This window comes from Myxine glutinosa, chromosome 1, assembly GCF_964187855.1.
Source record: "Myxine glutinosa chromosome 1, kmMyxGlut1.1, whole genome shotgun sequence".
In the NCBI taxonomy this organism is placed as follows: domain Eukaryota; kingdom Metazoa; phylum Chordata; class Myxini; order Myxiniformes; family Myxinidae; genus Myxine; species Myxine glutinosa.
In genome coordinates this window covers 241586155-241605858 of record NC_136261.1, presented here as the reverse complement: position 1 = coordinate 241605858, position 19704 = coordinate 241586155, and the positions used below count along the sequence as shown (strand labels likewise).

Here is a 19704-nt window from a genome sequence, read left to right as displayed (position 1 = left end):
ATCTGATGAAGAAACATAACGACAGATCACACATGTCAGTACACCAATATTTTGAGCAATATCAGAATGAGGAAGAGCGAGAAGACGAGGATGACTATAATTATGATGAAGAAGAGGAAAATGAAGACCGAATGTCGCGTGTTATTTTTGTTGTTTATTTTCATGTGTTTACTAGTGTGACAATGTAAAAAAAAAATTTTAAACTGTATGCAAAAATATTGGGTCATGGAGTAGCTGAAGGACAAAGAGCAGCAAGTTCACGGACTAACGGAATGATGACATAACAGAGGGATGAAGGAAGGCAGAGGTGAGCATTCAGCTAGGAATGAGGGAGTTTTACTTGGTTCGGGATTCTGGAAGAATGCATGTGATCTATGCCGGTTGGGGAGGGATGAGACTGGAGGAGAAGTAGGCTAGAGGTGAGTCACTAATTACTGTACATTTTAGCAAAATTATTGCACCGTGTACCAGGGCTCTACTCTTCTTATATTTATGGCCGAAGTTATTCCCACATTATTTTGGGATTCGCCGTGGAAAGTCTTTGGCCAGGTCTGACATTCAACAGAAGGTGGTTGGAATTTGTTCAGGTTACTGGCGATAACTCATCTACTGTTTGAAATGGTGCACCCAATTTAACATCCATGCGAGGGACCGCACACCTGCGAAACAAAAGTCTGACATCTTATGTTCAGATCTGGAATTAAACCCAGACGACACAGCTCAAAGGTAATTGCAGTTTCCCTGCACAACTGTAGTTATAAAATAATCTCAGATACATTTAACCATTCGTTATTGAGAAATGGTCCTCTCTTGATTGGTTGTGGTTGATGACATCATTAGTAGTCAAAACTGGACTTATATGTAAACAGTAATCTGGGATGCACATGTTTACTAGTGTCACAGAGAGCAGTAATTGAGTATAAATTAGTAATAGGCATCCACAACCTTCCTTGATCATGTTGTGGAACGTTGGCCCAGGCACTTGTGCAGATGAGATTGAAAGGACTCTACTAAAAGTTATTGTCTACATATAGTTCAGGGCAATATTTTAGTGCTCATTATCTATGTATGTTGTCTATTGTGCCACACTGGCAGCAATTCTGCCACACCGCTGACACACGTATGATAGACATTAGAGATGATGCAAGTTTAATTTTCTCAAGTTTGAGTTGAGAAAAACGTTCAAACAAATAGAGCCCAAGGTTGTGTTTCCTCAAATTGTGGCAAATTAATTCAAATTCCTCCCTTTTCCCAGTTTTTTCGATTTGGGCTCGGAAAGTTTGGGATTGAACCATCTCTCGTGGCAAGTGTAGATGTGCTTACACTTGTGCAATGTGCTCTGTGCACATCCTTTCCCATAACTAAGGAAAGACTCATAAAATTGTATATTCTGGCCTTCAAAGCCATCCAAACAACAAAGTTGACTAAATAAGAAATATGTGCAATGGTAAAAGCTATCTTCATACAAAATACTTGATGATTGGAAGGAAAATGTGGCCAGCATTCCAAAAACATCCATTTTCTGCCGGCAGGGGTTGCAGCATGTTTCATGTAGCAGAAACCATTCTTTCCTCAATTTCTTTTTCTTTTTCACTCTTATTCGCTTTGAAATTTTTTTCTCCCCAACTTCTTGAGAAACTTTCAACATAGGAGCACCCACCCATGGAGAATTGGTTTTTCAACAAAGTTACATGATTGGATGGAAAACTTGGCCAGCGTTACATCCCCCGCAGACTAATGGACCAGAGCTGCTTCGACCTGGTAGGGTAGGCCTATAGTTAGGCGCTAGCTAGGCCGCATTGATCTTTAGCTTATAATGGTACTTAAATGAGTCTTTATGCAAGAATGATGTATGTCATTGCCAGTCCGATTTTTAGAGTTATGAAGTTATAATATGTGGACTGTATATGCATTGTTTATAACGTATAAATTGGGCCCCCTTGCACCATTTGCCCCAATTGTGACCTTTGATGCATAACCACATTCCTAATGGTTGCAAGCATTGCTGAATACTCGCATGAGGGAAATTTGGAGAAAATTGGATGTATACATATAAACATACGCACGGGTGGCAGGGGCGGATCCAGGAATTTCAAGCTGGAGGGGTGCATGAAACTATAGCGCTGGGGGGGGGGGGTGATAAAGGAGGGGTCTGGGGGACCTCCCCAGGAAATTTAAAAAAATTTATCGTCAGAAACGGCATTTCGTGCGTTCTTGGAAGTTTCTGCAGTTCCTTGTGTTCTTCCCTGGTCCAACAGTTCAGCAGATTGGCACTACCTGCAACCTCAACCTGGATCGAAGGGGGGGGATCGTCGTCCCCCGTGCGCATCCCCTGCACCCCCCCCCCCCTGGATCCGCCCCTGGGTGGTGTTTAGGCGAAGAGTCGCTAGTCCACACACCTACCGGAAGTAAAATTTATTATAACCACAAATATATCAGTCAATTCCATGTAATGATAATGACATAATGTGCTCGGTAAAGGGCATACCTCCACCATACAACAACAACCACAACAGGCATTTTAAGGCCATTTTCCCTGCTAGAGCGGGTATTAGCATTGCGGGCCCCATGACAATCTTCTCCATTTTGCCCTATTTTCTGCATCTACCCTTGATAACCCCCTTGCCCGCATTTCTTCTTCCACCATCTTTAGCCAAGTCTTTCTCGGTCTTCCCCGTGCTCTACTTCCTTCTACATTCATTTCCATCAATCTTCTCAACCAGTCACTTTCATCCTTCCTCAACACGTGACCAAACCATCTCAACCTGTTTCTCTTCACAGCATCCATCACAGGCTCTATTCCCATCATCTTTCGCAATTCATCATTTGTCTTCCTCTCTCTCAACGATACCCCGCACATCCACCGAATCATTAACATTTCCACCCTTTCCAGCCTTCGTTGCTGCTCTACGTTCATTACCCATGTCTCACTCCCATAAATCATAACACTTATCACACATGCAGCATACACCTTTCCCTTCAACTTCAACGACACTCCCCTCCTCGTCAGCATGCCACTCAGTTCACGAAACGTCTTCCATGCACATCTCACTCCAGCAACCGTTGCCGAGTCTGATCCACCTTCTCCATTCATCATCTCTTCGAGGTAGCAAAATGTTTTCACACCTTCCAGCTTCACACCATTTCCGAGATCAAACTCAACATTTCCTCCATCTGTAGCTCCCTCTGTGCACACCTTGCACTTGAATGTAGCTGCCACACTGGTTAATGACCCTCTCAGACGACTACATTTTTGATGAACCCACTCAGCGCACATTGTACATTGAACGGGGTTAACTCCGACACCCTTCCTGCACACAGCACACGGCCACTTCCCAGTTCTTTCCACCTCACCACATGCTTTACCAATTGCCATCATCTTCGTTTTTCCGATATCCACCTTCAGACCTTTTGTCTCCATACATTCCTTCCACTTGTTCATCTTCTCCTTCAGTCCATCTATACTTTCCGCAATCAACACCAGATCATCTGCATACAACAACTCTCACGGTAAACCCTCCTTTACATTCTGAGCCAGCACCTCCATCACAGCTACAAATAGTAGTGGACTTAGGACCGACCCCTGATGCACTCCCACCTTCACCTCAAACTCACCACTGTTCCCGTCCTTCGTCCTTACAGCTGTGCGCGCTCTTTCGTACATTGCATCACGACTCTGATCAACCATTCCTCCACTCCTAACTTCCTCAATGCCCATGTCACGACTGTCACTAGATATCTCCACCATGCTGAGCAGTTTATGTTTTGTAGCCAATTTATCGGCTGAAACTGCATTCAGACCTTAACCAGAGTTTAATTGCACTTGATTCAAAGCCACAAAAAAAGTTGAGGTATTGTCACATACAAACTCATCCAGAAATTTTCAGCCGAATCCATCGAAACTTTTTGAAATATCGTGCTATGCATCGTTTTTGGCTCTATATCTCAATGGTGAAGAATCACAATTATAACATTTAAAAATATCTTGTTCTGGATCCAGATATTCACCAATATCGAATCAATTTGTCATTGTCCCACACCCAACCTGTCGAGCAAGTTTCGTCGAAATCAGTCATTAGCTTTTTGAGATGTCATGCCATATACAGTTTTTTGGTCATATCTCTCAATGGTGAAGCATCACTAAAAACATTCTAGTATCTGGATCTGGATTTTCACCAAAATCTAATCAATTCGCCTTTGCCTTACACCCAACCTGTCCACTAAGTTTCGGCCAAAACTGCCCATAACTTTTTGAGATATGCTGTTGACAGTCAGACAGACAAACAGACAAACAAACAGGGATGAAAACATAACCTTCACTGACCTTCGGTGGCGGAGGTAATAAAATTCCTCAATTTTCTGAATGAAAACCACATATATCATATAAATGAGGGTATTATCATCCTAAATATCACACTGCTTGGGTTTGACATCCATGCACTCCTGAACCGCTGGATGGAATGAGTTTAAAACCTCTATCTCTTTTCCTCTCTATCTATTTGCTGATGACTCCACTCTCTGCCGCTCCATACCTCATCCCTCAGATCGGCAGTCCGCAGCCTCCTCACTCTCTGCAGACCTGGTCAAAATCACAGACTGGTCAAACAAGTGGAACATGTCTTTCAATCCTGACAAATGTCACACTCTTACTATGTCTCTCCGAAAAGACCGACTGGACAACCCTCCCATCTACTTTCTCAACAATCCTCTCCAAGAAGTTCTGTCACTTAATCTCTTGGGTCTCACTATCTGCAATGATCTTTCCTGGGAAAAACACATTTCCAAGCTGGCCTCCAAAGCCAGTTGCCGATGGGGTATATCTCCATCATGCGAAGTCCTTCCTTGGCACACCTGAGCTCCTCACCACATACAAGGCTTTCATCCGCAGCTCAATGGAATACTGCTCTCCCCTCTGGGCTGGTGCTCCTGCCTCACACCTAGCTCGTCTTCACACTGTTGAAACCAAAGCATTCAGAATCATTGGAATCTCCCGCGATGAAGCTAACTCCAAGGGCCTCTCACTCACTCACCGCAGGCAGGTTGGTGGTCTTTCCGTCTTCTACCGTCTACTCTGTGGCCTTGCCCCCCCCCCCCCAGCTCTGGGCTCTGTCCCGCAAATATTCCTACAGGTCGCACAAGATCTGCCTGCAACCCTCTTCTGGTGAAACTGCCAAAATCAAGACACTCTGCTCACCTTCACTCTTTCATTCCTCTTTTCTCCCGCCTCCGGAACAAACTCCCCCACTCCCTTCAATCCCACTCAACCCTCCAGGTCTTTGAAACAACTGTTCACAACCACCTCTTATCTTCCCCCATCCAAAACCTTGATATTTTTTACCCCTGTTAATTCACCCCAGATCCACTTTTCTGAAATACCGACTTCTTTCCTGGAAGTCCGAGCAGTGTCCATGTGTTTTTTTTTTTTTTACCTCTCCCACCCCCCCCCCCCAACCCCCTTTCCCACGCCTCCTCCCCCCAAGCCCTCTACCGACTACCTCCCACAGATCTCCCGATGTCCCTGCTCTCAAATGTTGTACTTGTGTGCTTCCCCCTTGGCCCTCTCTCCCTATCTTGTCTCCCACCCACTTTATTTCGTCTTAGGTGTCCGTTTGTTTTTTATTTTTGTCATTAATCTTAGCTCTTACACGAACCTCGATCTTGTATCCAAAAACAAACAAACAAACAAAAAAAAAAACTGGTGGTTGTATTCAGGGTGTGTATGACAAGTTTTTAGATGGTGAAAAAAAAAAACATTCCCGGAAGAGGGAACATTACGAGAACTGGACCACTGGATGGAATGAGTTGAAAACTGGCCATTATCCTTTCGGGGAGCACAGAAAAGTTTTACAGGGTCAAACCAAAAAAAAAAAAATTAAAGTTTAGGTTTGGGGAGGACCCCGATTCTCTCGAAGTGAGTGTGTATCATATAGCACCACCTGGTGGAAGCCTTATTATCTATACTATAACAGAGATATTCGTGTATCTGTCTGTCTGTGTGTGTGGCACCATTTTTCTCAAAGATGGCGAAACTGATCTTTGTCAAACTTTCAAAGGTTCATCAGTGAGTGCCAGGAAGTGTCTTAGGCAAAAAAAACGTGAAAAAAAGGAAAAAAAGTTGATTTTTAAAATTTTATTTTAATTGTTCTATACTACTTAAGCTTTTGCAGCTTTTTGAAAGGTAATATAAAATGATCCCTATCCCCATTCCTTAGTGGGTGTACTGAAGTGTTTTCAGTCCCCATCAAAAATGGGGAAAAACCAAAATTGGATTTCTTCAAAATGCCAACATATTTAGAACAGCAACACCCGGGCAACTATGGGCAACCCTGCTCGTAAGTCATTAATCATAAAAGTGAGGGAATTCACCTATACATGTGGACAGGTCTTTTTTCTTAGTAACTAAGTAAATATCTACTAAGTGGCACTGTAACACACTAAATCAATCTCTAGTTTGCATGGTGAAGTTGATGATTGCATACTGTTTCCGAACATTAACAAAAGTCCTCTTTACAGTTCAACAAGATGACGAGGTTGCAGTGGCTCTAACAAATGGAAAACCTTGGAACACAGAGATCGAAGTTGTTCCTGCATTGACTGACAAGTCATTTGCAGAGCTTCCAACCTTACCAGGAAGTCATATCCTGCTGTTTTACTTCAGCTGTAAGTTTTATTATAAAACAAATACTTTTACATAATGTAAACAGCTATTAAAAATTGAGAATTTTGTGCTTCTGAGAATAAACATTTCATTTTTTCCCCCTAGGTTTTTTTTAACCAGAAATACACGTTCAACTCTCGCAGGTTAATTACAGTAGCTAGTGTAACCTTTAAAGAAGTACATGTATGTATTTTCTTTGTTTTGTTATTGTGCATTAATATATTTTTATTTCAAAGGAACACAAAGTGTAGAATTATTTTTTCCATGAACTGCTGACTTTAATTTGCTCATCACCATTTTTGAAATATGAGTTTATCAAAGAGTTTGATAGTACTCCATATGTAGGGATGGCACAGGAAAAAAATGGTCACCCATTAACACGTGTACAAAATGATATACTGTGGCGGGCACAAGGGACAATAATTCCGCGCACCAGTGGGTGGCGCGAGCGCCCAGGCGGGGAACGAAAACGCATGCCCCGCCTTTCGACCGATCGGCCACGCCCGGGGGCAAGGCGTGGCCTCGGGACATATATGCGGGCTCTCAGCTCGAGCCCGCCCAGTGCTGAAGTGCGAGCTCTTAATAAAGACTCTGTTTGTACCAACACATTGTGGCGTACCTCTCTGGCAATCGAGTCGTGTGTGCACAGCACCACAATACACTTGGACCCGATATTGGCGGGGAATACATTCCTGGAAAATGCCGTGAAAGTTGGAATGGTGAATGTATATTTTTATGTGGTGAATGTTTTTTTAATGTGGTATATTTTTATGTGGCTGCCAAAAGCCATGAAAACACGAAGTGCAGAATCTAGTCATGGCTCGTGGAAATTTTCATGGTTTTTAATGGTTCACCCACGAAAAACCTCGAATTTGTGAGACACAGGGCCGTAAATGTACAAGCAGGTCACAATTTATCAACTGCTGGAGTTTGGTGTGCCCGTGTGGGGTTCTAGCATTACAAGGGCTCAGAGCGGTGAGATTGAACGACTCCAGAAGCGTGCAGCCGTTTTATTGCGTCCCCTTCTATTCAGTCCGATGCGCAACAACTTTGTCATTTTGGTTTACAGTTGTTGAGCGAACGCAGGAATGAGCTTCTCTTTTATTTTGGTCTTGGTCTTTTAAAATGTGATCGTCACCGTGACATTCTTCCTCCTAGTCAGGTTCACTATGTTTTTTCGTTCAAAATTTTTGGAGATAAGCAAAACTATACATTTTTGGAATATTCAGAGCATGAGGAATCCAAAAATTAATGTTGGAATTTGCGTAGACACCTTTGCGTAAATGACACTCAGGACAGTGATGAAGATCTGTAAAAGCATATTCCTGAATGGTATAGACCTAGTAGATCCTGTGTATAGGACTTATAGTTCAATCTGATACTAACAAGGCTGCTTTCTTGATTTATAAACCAATACCTATAACTTCAAAGGACTTGCAATATCATGTATTATGTGATACAGTTATATCACAAATATAAAGACAATGGTTTTCAATTACCTTTGTTTGTTGCTTTTCTATAATCCTGAGCACTATTTTGAGACCTTTATTGGATTCCTTGACCCAGAAAACATAGGATTAGCATATTTGATTACGTTTCTAGGTTGACTAGAAGCCGAGATAGCGCAAAATATGTATTTTATGGCGGCCATATTGAAAATCCAAAATGGCGGCCATGCAGGTGTCTGTGCAAATGATAACATTGATTTTCGGATTCTCCATGCTCCGATGATTCCAAAAATGTACAGGTTTGCTAATCTCCAAAAATTTTGAACGAAATTATATTTGTTAACATAGTGAACCTGACTATCCTACCCGACAATCTGTGTCTCAATATAATATGCAACTCAGGAATGCTCAACATCTTGACCTACCTAAGACTAGAGATCCAAGACTCAGAGATACAAGAATTCAACAATTCCTTTTTTGATTGAAATTCTTAATTCTGTTATGTAGAATTGTAGATGCATAAAATCAATTACATGCATAATATATTTGTTGATCTTCTTAAGTTTTCTGCTATTTTAGGTTATTTTGTTGGTAGAATTTGTTATATTTTTATTGTTGTTTGATTATGTATGTTTGTTATTGCTTATACTTATTTAGATGTTTTGATGAATATAATTTTATAAGATTATTATTATTTTAATATGCATTCGTAAGTTTTATGAAATACTTTTATTATTGTAAACTTGACAAATTTCAGTCTTCGAACTGCCTTGTCCAGTGTTTAATTATTTCAGTAAACCGAAATGAATGAATGAATGAACTGCGAAACCGTGAATGTTGGAATCGTGAATGTCGGGTCCGGGAGTACTTTAAAATTACAATATGTAGTCCAAAGCATTTAAAAGCTATACCTTAGTCTCGAACATTTACATAATTAACAAGAATGAAAAAGACGCCAAAATACATCGCTGAAGTACCAGATCAAGAGTTCGCAAAATCGCCAAATTGTTCATCCTTAAAACGTTGACAAATGTCACCGAGCGTAAAACAATACCGAGCAAAATAACGACTCAAGCAATTACAATCTATCTATAATTCCAGTAATCTCTGTGTGTATGTATGTATGTATGTATGTATGTCTGTGACCGCTGTTTCTCGACAACCACGGGTCCGATATACTTTAAACTTGCCAGGTATATTGCTGGGGACGCGAGGATGTGCCTTTTCAAGGTTTCATATTAATCGGAGAAGTAGTTACCGAGCTATGTCCAAAAAACGATTCAACCAATCAGAGAGCAGCGAGCTATCACGTGTGCCGAACGTGGCGAACAGACTCTGCCTCGGACGGCACATTTGAGAGCGTATTCATTTATTTCACGTTGTCAAACTATGTTGCCGTTAAACTATGTTGTAAAACTAATTAAAACTAATTTGCGACATATTAATCGGAGAAGTAGTTACCGAGCTATGTCCAAAAAACGATTCAACCAATCAGAGAGCAGCGAGCTATCACGTGTGCCGAACGTGGCGAACAGACTCTGCCTCGGACGGCACATTTGAGAGCGTATTCATTTATTTCACGTTGGCAAACTATGTTGCCGTTAAACTATGTTTTAAAACTAATTACGTGCACGCTATGGCGATTTCTTTACCAAACTCCGCAAGCCGTTCGCTTTGGACCAAACCATTTCATGTAAATAGAGGGGGGGGATTGTCACCGTACTCGCAAGCCGTTCGCTTTGGACCAAACCATTTCATGTAAATAGAGGGGGGGGATTGTCACCGTACTCGCAAGCCGTTCGCTTTGGACCAAACCATTTCATGTAAATAGAGGGGGGGGATATAATTTTAGATATACTGTATATATAGTACGGGCATGCCCTAGTGATTCTAATGGAAGGAAGCGACATTCTCTCTTGGGTATTGCACCGGTACCATAACAAAAACATTTTTAAAATCATATTTTAAAAAAATGCACCACAAAAGAGCTCCAAGGTGATGACGTCATGTTGGCATGACAACACACAGCCTGGTTTTACACTCTCATAGAATATGGCCGCAGTAGCTTTGCGAAGATGGTACAGTGTTTCGTTACAGATTGTAATCACAAATCGCAGAGTCATACCTGCCTGCAGCAATTATCGTTTTCCTAAAGAACCAAGTGTTAAGCAACTATGGATTGAACAAATAAGGTGATTTATCACTTTTATTCTTCTCCTTCTCTTCCGTTTATAAGAGGTGAGGTCCAATGGTGCCAAGATTCTGCCCTACCTTGTCCACAATACTCCTGCACTTCCCTCTGTCCTCACCCAACTCTCTCCACTCTCCAAACACCCGCACCTTATTGATATCACTCCTTTCACGATCTTCCCATCTCAACCACGGTCTATCCCATTTCTTCCCATTTTGCTCCCTCAACCTATCCATTCTCTTTGCCATTCTCTCTTCCTCCCTCTGCACCACGTGACCAACCCACTTCAGGCAGCTTTTTACCAATATACCTGTCAAGTTCACCTGCACACCAATTTCTTCCCTCAGTTCAGCCATCATTCTATCCACCCTCTTCACTCCCACAATCCTCCTGACCCAATTGTCTCGCAGACCTGCAACCTCGGTTGTTGTTTCTCTGTCAGTACCACTGTTTTGTTACACACTGGACACCACAACTTTCCCTTTCAGTTATCTTGATATTTTTCTGTCTGCTAATTTTATTCTGTGAAAATAAAATTAAAATCAGTGTGAAAAGTTGACCGCAGTAGTTGCAGACTCACCTTTTCATTCCGTGTACTACTAAGCCAAGGTAATCCCTGCTCTGCATTAAAAGTAAATATTAATTGATATATGTGGGAAAATTACATGCCCAGACCAGGAATCAAACCCAGGTCCTCTGGAAAAACTATACCAGTGCTCTGCCATCTGAGCTATCTGGGTGACCCTGACTGAGCATGCAATTTTCCCACACATATGATTGCCACTCTCTTTCCGTCAATGCTTCCGGGGCACTCGCTGCCAACCATTAGAACACCAATGGCCTGAACACGAGAGGGTCTTTTTCCCACATATGTCAATTAATTAGTTATAATCCTGTCATTTTATTTAAATAAAAAAAAAAATATATATATATATATCATTATATATATATATATATAAAGGAGGAGTGTCTGTCTGTCTGTCTGGATGTCCACTTATAACTCAAGAACTACACATCGGAGAAAAGTTTTAGACACAGATTCAGAATCAGCATAAAATTCCGGTGGTTATAGGGTACTTTTTATTTTAATATCAATGGTTTAAAAAACCGCGATAAGGCGCGATAAGGTCTATTGCCCCTTTCCTATCCCATGACGCATTGCGGTTCCGATTCGCGATAAGGTCTATGCGCTATCACCGACACTTTTCCACCTTTTCCATACCTTTTAATCAGATTTACCTTATCGTCCATCGTAACCACATTACGCTTGGAAACACTAGCATTATCCTTCTTCGGACCCATGGCTAACACAGACACAGTAAAGGAATACTGTACGTCGCCTCTGTTTTGAATGAGAATCGGCAGTTGCGTGTACGTACAGTATACTGTACGTACATATTTATATATTTTTAATGTGCTTTTTATTGTATTTTAAATTGTTTTTTAGCTTCTTTTATTGTTAATTTATGTACTATTTTATTTATTTTAAATATATTTTGAAGGAAAACAAATGTTTTCACGTCCGTAGGAGTGACGTAAAGTCACACATAATGACGTTCGCTGCCCGGTCAGGAAATAAATTATGATTCTCTTGACAAAGTGACATGAAGATCAGGCAGTAAACCTCCCAACTGAGTTTCTCAACAGTCGTCAGCCTCAATTCTAAAATCCTTAATTTTCATCCTATTGACTTGAACTTTGAATAGGATTTACATATCGGCTTACTGAATTAAACCACCAACTATTTTTGAGATCGGCGTAGGCCAAAAGGTCAACGTAGGCCAAAGGTCAACAACAATTTCAAATTTCTAAAATCCTCAACTTTCATCTGCCTGACTTGAAAATGTGAAGATTGACTTGAAATGTGAAGAGGATTTGCATATCAGGTCACTGAAATTGAACCACCAATTCTTTTTGAGGTCAGCATAGGCCAAAAAGTAAAAATAGGCCAAAGGTCAACGACTTAAGGATTAGTTTTTAAAATCCTACATTTTCATCCAATTGACTTGAAATTTAGATAGGATTTGCATATCGGGTCACCTAATTGAACCACCAATGATTTTTGAGGTCTAAAGGTGAAAATATCAATATGGGCCAAATTTCTAAAATCGTCAATTTTCATCTAATTGACTTGAGATTTGAAGAGGATTTGCATATCAGATCACTGAATTAAACCACCAATTATTTTTGAGGTTAACATAGGCCAAAAGGTCAACAACTTATTTCAGGAATATTTCAAGACATATTTCTGGCGCAGGGGCAATCAATGAAGGTTGTAGGCCTGAACTTCACAGAATAAGTGTTTGCCCATGGCCAGCTGTACGTGGGCTGCTCGAGGGTTGGAAAACCAAGCAATCTTTATGTCTTGGCACCAAGTAAGAAAACCAGAAATGTTGTATACCCAGAGGTTTTGAGAAATTGAAAATTGAAAAAACGTCATGTAGGAAATGTACTGTGATATTGCTCTAAAATATACATGTTCTTTTCATCATATATTTGTCTTATTCTTATTCAACCCGGGCGAAGCTGGGTACCTCAGCTAGTATACATATATACAGGGTGAGTCAAAAGTAGCGCCCAATTTCTGTATGTGTATATATATATATTTGTCAGTTGATTGTTTGTTTGACATTTGTATTACAGTGTACAAGAAGGTATAAATAAATGAATGACATGTTTATCTAACCATTTATTCAGGGGAAAATTATTACGGAAGTGTACCAAGCTGTTTTACTTGCAATCAAAAGTAGCGCCCGCACCCGATTTCTGTTTTCTGATTTGGGCTCATGAAAGACCTTGTTTATCGTGAAAAGCCTCGTACCATTAAGGAATTGAAGGCTCAAATCACTGCAAAGTTTGAGGAAATTGATATCGAACTCTGCAAGCGTGTGTGCCACTCTGTGCCTGCTCGGCTGCAATTGTGCATCGATCACGAGGGAGGGCACTTTGAAAATTGCAAGTAAAACAGCTTGGTACACTTCCGTAATAATTTTCCCCCGAATAAATGGTTAGATGAACATGTCATTCATTTATTTATACCTTCTTGTACACTGTAATACAAATGTCAAACAAACAATGAACTGACAGAACTATATATATATATATATATATATATATATATATATATATATATATATATATATATATATATATATATATATATATATATATATATATATATATATATATATATAAAAAAACAAAAAAAAAACAATATATATATATATATATACACATACAGGGTGAGTCAAAAGTAGCACCCGATTTCTGTATATATATATATATATATATATATATATATATATATATATATATATATATATATATATATATATATGTATGTATGTATATATATATATATATATATATATGTATGTATGTATGTATACATACATACATACATATATATGTATGTATGTATGTATGTATGTATGTATGTATGTATGTGTATATATAATATATATATATATATATATATATATATATATATATATATATATATATATATATATATATATATATATATATATATATACATACAGAAATCGGGCGCTACTTTTGACTCACCCTGTATGTATATATATATATATATATATATATATATTGTTTTTTTTGTTTGTTTGTTTTTTAATATATATATATATATATATATATATATATATATATATATATATATATATATATATATATATATATATATATATTGTTTCTTTAATTCCATTCAAACCTAGATGTGCAGACAAACAACCAAGAACCAATTCTGGAGTTTATAGCTGCCATGTGTTTATTTTGTTCTGAGTTTTATAGGTCAGTGTTTCAAACCCCATCCGACTCATACCAAAGACTTTAAAAATGGTACGTGCTGCTTCCTTGCTCAACACTGAGAATTTGAAAGGATAGTACACGGACAAATAATGCTGGGAAGGCAGTGGCAAACCACCTAGTATAACCCTTGGCAATGAACTGCTTTGTCAGCACCTCCACTCTTTAAAGAGTGTAGTTCATCATATGTGATAGATTAAACGAAAGGAGAGAAGCTGACAAGCTGACGTCATTGGCATCCAGATCGGGAACAATAGAGTTAAACAAGTCGGGAAAAGTTTTTTTTTTTATGAAAAAATTATGTAGGGATGGAATTCCCCCAAAATAACCAAACAAGGTTGGAAGGAATGACAAGGTAGAAATAACACCACAATACAACATCATAATCCTTTTATGGATTGCCAGCATGGCATATTTTGACATTTTTCTGTCTCACTGTTGAGTACCAGTACCAGTTCTGTTGAGTACCAGTTCACTGGTAATTCCCTGTTTGTCGTTAAAGGCGGCAAAAAGGGTTGGCGTCAGGAAGGGCATCCGGCCGTAAAACATTGCTTCAAAAAAGGGGACCAAAAAAAAAACAACAACAACCACGGTTCCCGAAAAAGGCCAACCCCCGCTTTGCGGGGAAAAATGGCCTCTAAAGGTGGTTTTTTAAATATTTATAATCCCACAACAAATAAAATAGACAATATTACACCAACCCACACAACACATCTACAACTACCTTTAACATGGACATCTTCATGCAGTTGTTACTATTACCACCTATAACAAAAATCACATGCAATTGTCATGATGGCAATCCGTAAAAGGATTGTGGTGTTGTATTGTGGTGCCATTCCTTGTCATTCCTTCTTACCTTGTTTGGTTGTTTTTAGGGATTCCATCTCTACAAGTTTTTTTCATTCAAAATATATTTTTTCCTGGGTGAGCTCATATATGTACATAGAGGGTTATCAGCAAGCGAAGGTTTATATTTTATTTTAAGAAAAAAGGTCACTCACCAAAATAATACAAGGAACTCTCAACATAACACTGGAAGAGGACAATAGGCCCATCATGTACATATGTGTCAAATCCATTCTCCTCAACCCAACCCATCCACAAAATCCAAAAGTACACTAACTGTCCACAACATCATCCTATCCCACATCACAAGCCTAATCTAACCTGACTCACTCAGTAAGTAAGGTGATAGTGGGGGGACCTATGTACTCAATTTCAAGTTCGTGTGCAGTTCATGTTAATTTTGCGCAACCACTATAAATGTATTCTACTGGGTCCTACTAATCGGAAAAATGATGTCGCCATTTTTTTCTGTTGACCTTTAGTGACCTTGACTCAAGGTCAAAGTTCAAACGTCATAACAGTGACCATACTTCATTCAAAGTATATCGACCTTGGTACCAAAATGTGGCAAATTTCACAAGGAACATTGATTATGACATTTGTTTCGTCATTTGACCTCTCAGATGTTTGCAATATGCAAATGGGTAATTTGAGACAAAAATATGCATAATTAGCACACACTATTAAACATATATCCCGGTTATACATATAATGGCTAGTACATCCCGTCTCCAGAAAATGTTAATTGTAATCACAAATGTATCCTGGGTCCTATTAGCTGACTGATGTTGTCAATATTCTTGTGACTCTTGTGACCCTGAACTAAGGTCAAAGTTCAAAGAGCATATTTTGGCCACAATTCTGCATTACCATGATTGTGTTCCTTTGAGCATCTAATGGTTATTGTTGACACACATTGTAAACCTACATGTAGATACTACAGGTCATTGTATCTTACAAAAGCATTAATTCTTTATCTTAACAGGATCGGAGTCCTTCCCTGAAAAGGGCAAACAGAATATATGTGTGACGCAAACGAGCAAAGCGATTTGGACAATGGACATCTGCCAGAATCAATTTTGTGTTTCTAGGCAACAAATTAAATGTTAAAAATACTAACAATGGCTAAAAACCCAACCAACATGAGCAAATGAGCATGATGAATGAACAGTATAAAGAAAAGCATTGGGAACTTGAATCCAAAAATCAATATTCCAGACATCCGACTTATTTTGCTTGATCGCGTCACATGGTTAAAATGACATTTGACATTTCACCTTGGGTCAAGGTAAGTAGAGTCAAGTACATGTCAAAGGTCAGTTAATATCAAGAACATGCCAACAGAAAACAATAAGCAACATTTTTTTCCAGTTTAGGACCCAGCAGAACACATTTGAGATGGTAACTAATGATTGGCATTCAATAACAATGCGAAGTGATGGGATTTACGTGTATGGTGAAGACTAAATGTTAATTATGCATATTTTTTTCTCTAATTAGGTCATTTGCTTCTTAATTTCCATATTGCAAACATCTGAGAGGGCAAATGACAAAACAAATGTCATAATCAATGTTCCTTGTGAAATTTGCCACATTTTGGTACCAAGGTCGATCGATATACTTTGAATGAGGTATGGTCACTGTAATGACGTTTGAACTTTAACCTTGAGTCAAGCTCACTAAAGGTCAACAGAAAAAAATGGCGACATCATTTTTCCGATTAGTAGGACCCAGTAGAATACATTTATAGTGGTTGCGCAAAATTAACATGAACTGCACACGAACTTGAAATTGAGTACATAGGCCCCCCCACTATGAAGGGGGTGGGCAGGTGGGAGAAGGGGGAGCATGATTATTTATTTTTACCAAGTTATTTTTAGATAGTTTAAAAACAATCACAACCTTTAAAGTTATGAATGACCCTAGTTAACATAGCTTGCTTCTATGATGTTCTGATGATACTTATGTACAAAGGTATTTTTTTATTATCACCGATTTTTTTTAAAATTTATTTATGTTGAAGGCTCCAGGCTCGGACTACATTGCATTCAGAAAGTATTCAGACCCCTTCCCTTTTTTCACATTTTGTTATGTTTCAGCCTTATGCTGAAATCGTTTATATTCATTTTTCCCTCATCAATCAACACTCAATACCCCATAATGACAAAGAGAAAACAGGATTTTTGAAAGTTTTGCAAATTTATTCAAAAGAAAAAACTGAAATATCACATTGACATAAGTATTCAGACCCTTAACTCAGTCCTTAGTTGAAGCACCTTTGTCAGCGATTACAGCCTCGAGTCTTTTTGGGTATGACGCGACAAGCTTTGCACACCTGGATTTGGGAATTTTCTGCCATTCTTCTCTGCAGATCCTCTCAAGCTCTGTCAGGTTGGATGGGGACCGTCGGTGGACAGCCATTTTCAGGTCTCTCCAGAGATGTTCGATTGGGTTCAAGTCAGAGCTCTGGCTGGGCCACTCAAGGACCTTCACAGAGTTGTCCTTAAGCCACTCTTGCGTTGTTTTGGCTGTGTGCTTAGGGTCGTTGTCCTGTTGGAAGGTGAACCTTCGGCCCAGTCTGAGGTCCTGAGCACTCTGTTTCAGGTTTTCATTAAGGATATCTCTGTACATTGCTCCGTTCATTGTTCCCTTAACCCTGACCAGTCCCCCAGTCCCTGCTGCTCAAAAACACCCCCACAGCATGATGCTGCCACCACCACGCTTCACCGTTGGGATGGTATTGGGTAGGTGATGAGCGTTGCCTGGTTTCCTCCAGACATGACGCTAAGAATTGAGGCCAAACAGTTCAATCTTGGTTTCATCAGACCACAGAGTCTTGTTTCTCACAGTCTGAGAGTCCTTTTGGTGCTTTTTTGCAAACTCCAAGCGGGCTTTCATGTGTCTTTCACTGAGGAGAGGCTTCCGTCTGGCCACTTTGCCATAAAGCCCAAATCGGTGGAGTGTTACAGTGATGGTTGCCCTTCTGGAAGTTTCTCCCATCTCCACACAGGATCTCTGGAGCTCAGTCAGAGTGATCATCGGGTTCATGGTCACCTCTCTTACCAAGGCCCTTCTCCCCCGATTGTTCAGTTTGGCCGCGCGGCCAGCTCGAGGAAGAGTCCTGGTTGTTCCAATCTTCTTCCATTTAAGAATTATGGAGGCCATTGTGCTCTTGGGAACCTTCAATGCAGCAGAATTTTTTTGTAGGCTTCCCCAGATCTGTGCCTCCACACAATCCTGTCTCTGAGCTTTGCAGGCAGTTCCTTCGACCTCATGGCTTAGTTTTTGCTCTGACATGCATTGTCAGCTGTGAGACCTTATATAGACAGGTGTGTGCCTTTCCAGATCATGTCCAATCAATTTAATTTACTACAGTTGGACTCCAATCAAGGTGTAGAAACATCTCAAAGATGATCAAGAGAAATGGGAGGCACCTGAGCTAAATTTCAAGTGTCATAGCAAAGGGTCTGAATACTTATGTCAATGTGATATTTCAGTTTTTCTTTTGAATAAATTTGCAAAACTTTCTAAAATCCTGTTTTCTCTTTATCATTATGGGGTATTGAGTGTAGATTGATGAGGGAAAAAAAGAATTTAAACGATTTCAGTATAAGGCTGCAACATAACAAAATGTGAAAAAAGTGAAGGGGTCTGAATACTTTCTGAATGCATTGTATATAGTCCTAATCGAGGCCAGGCCTTAAATAAGAGAGAGAAACGTGTATGATGAAAAGTGTATGATGTTTGTTTGCGAGAAAGAGAGATCGAAGCTATCCCGGTAGCTGTAGTTTGAGTGAGACAGAAAGTAAGGCCAGCAATCCTGACACGGAGAGTGTAAGATGGTTCCGGGCACCACTTAAACGCTCCTAAGTCAGGACAGTACCTGAGGGGACCGTCGTCCCTGGGCAGTTGCTGTCTACACCCTATTACCTAAAATTCCTGACACTATAAATAAATTAGTGTCATCATCTATGTGCTCTGCCATTGGTCACATGCACCCACCCCTTACTCTGATCACCAGGGGACATTGTTTCACAAGCTTTTTTACCTGCTTACGTGGAGGTGACCAAGAAAGTGAAAGGTATGTTCTTTCTGTTATTTGCATAACATAAAGGTTCCAGTATAAAGCTAGTGCACCATGTTAGGGAAACTACATTAGGATTCAGTTGTAAGGTCATAACTTTATTTCAACTGATAAGAAAGCTTCAGAGGATGTTATAACCCAAAATGCTTCAAGGCAATTGTAATTAAAAGGTCAGTAAAAAGTAATTTCTAATTTGTGGACCAAATTTCGTAATGATGATTGTGGACCATACACTTAAGGTAACTTGTGGTTGCTCCAGATGATTCTGTCCTCTGCTCAAGGCACAAGCACGGTGATTTGTCACATCAAAGTGGCACGATATAACCTTTGTGGCTATGAACCCGTGTGTCACTAAACAGCCCAAGCCAGTTTTAGTAATATTTATTCAACGGTGAAATTGTCGATTACTCTAAGGTTCCATTACTCTAAGGCTAACCCCTGCTCTAGCAGGGAAAATGGCCTTAAAATGCCTGTTGTTGTGTTGTTGTATCGTTCTATTACTCTGAGCAATGCATGACGGGCTTCAGCTTCACCTGGTTTATTTTGCGTCACATGTCAAAATCTGCTGTAGGTATAATCTAATCTGCTTCACCACCATCTCTTGTCTTCCCCCATCCAAAACCTTGATCTTTTCTACCCCCGCTAATTCACC

At 39.7% G+C, this 19704-nt stretch overlaps 1 protein-coding gene across 1 annotated transcript in view; it reads left to right on the top strand.

The window, feature by feature from the left end:
• Positions 1-19704, top strand: part of TXNDC16 (thioredoxin domain containing 16) — a 169982-nt gene that overhangs the window by 69619 nt on the left and 80659 nt on the right. Inside the window, exons 15-16 of the mRNA XM_068129220.2 lie at positions 6514-6660; positions 18990-19049. Coding sequence (XP_067985321.2) covers positions 6514-6660; positions 18990-19049 — 207 coding nt within the window. The remainder of the gene's footprint in view (positions 1-6513; positions 6661-18989; positions 19050-19704) is intronic.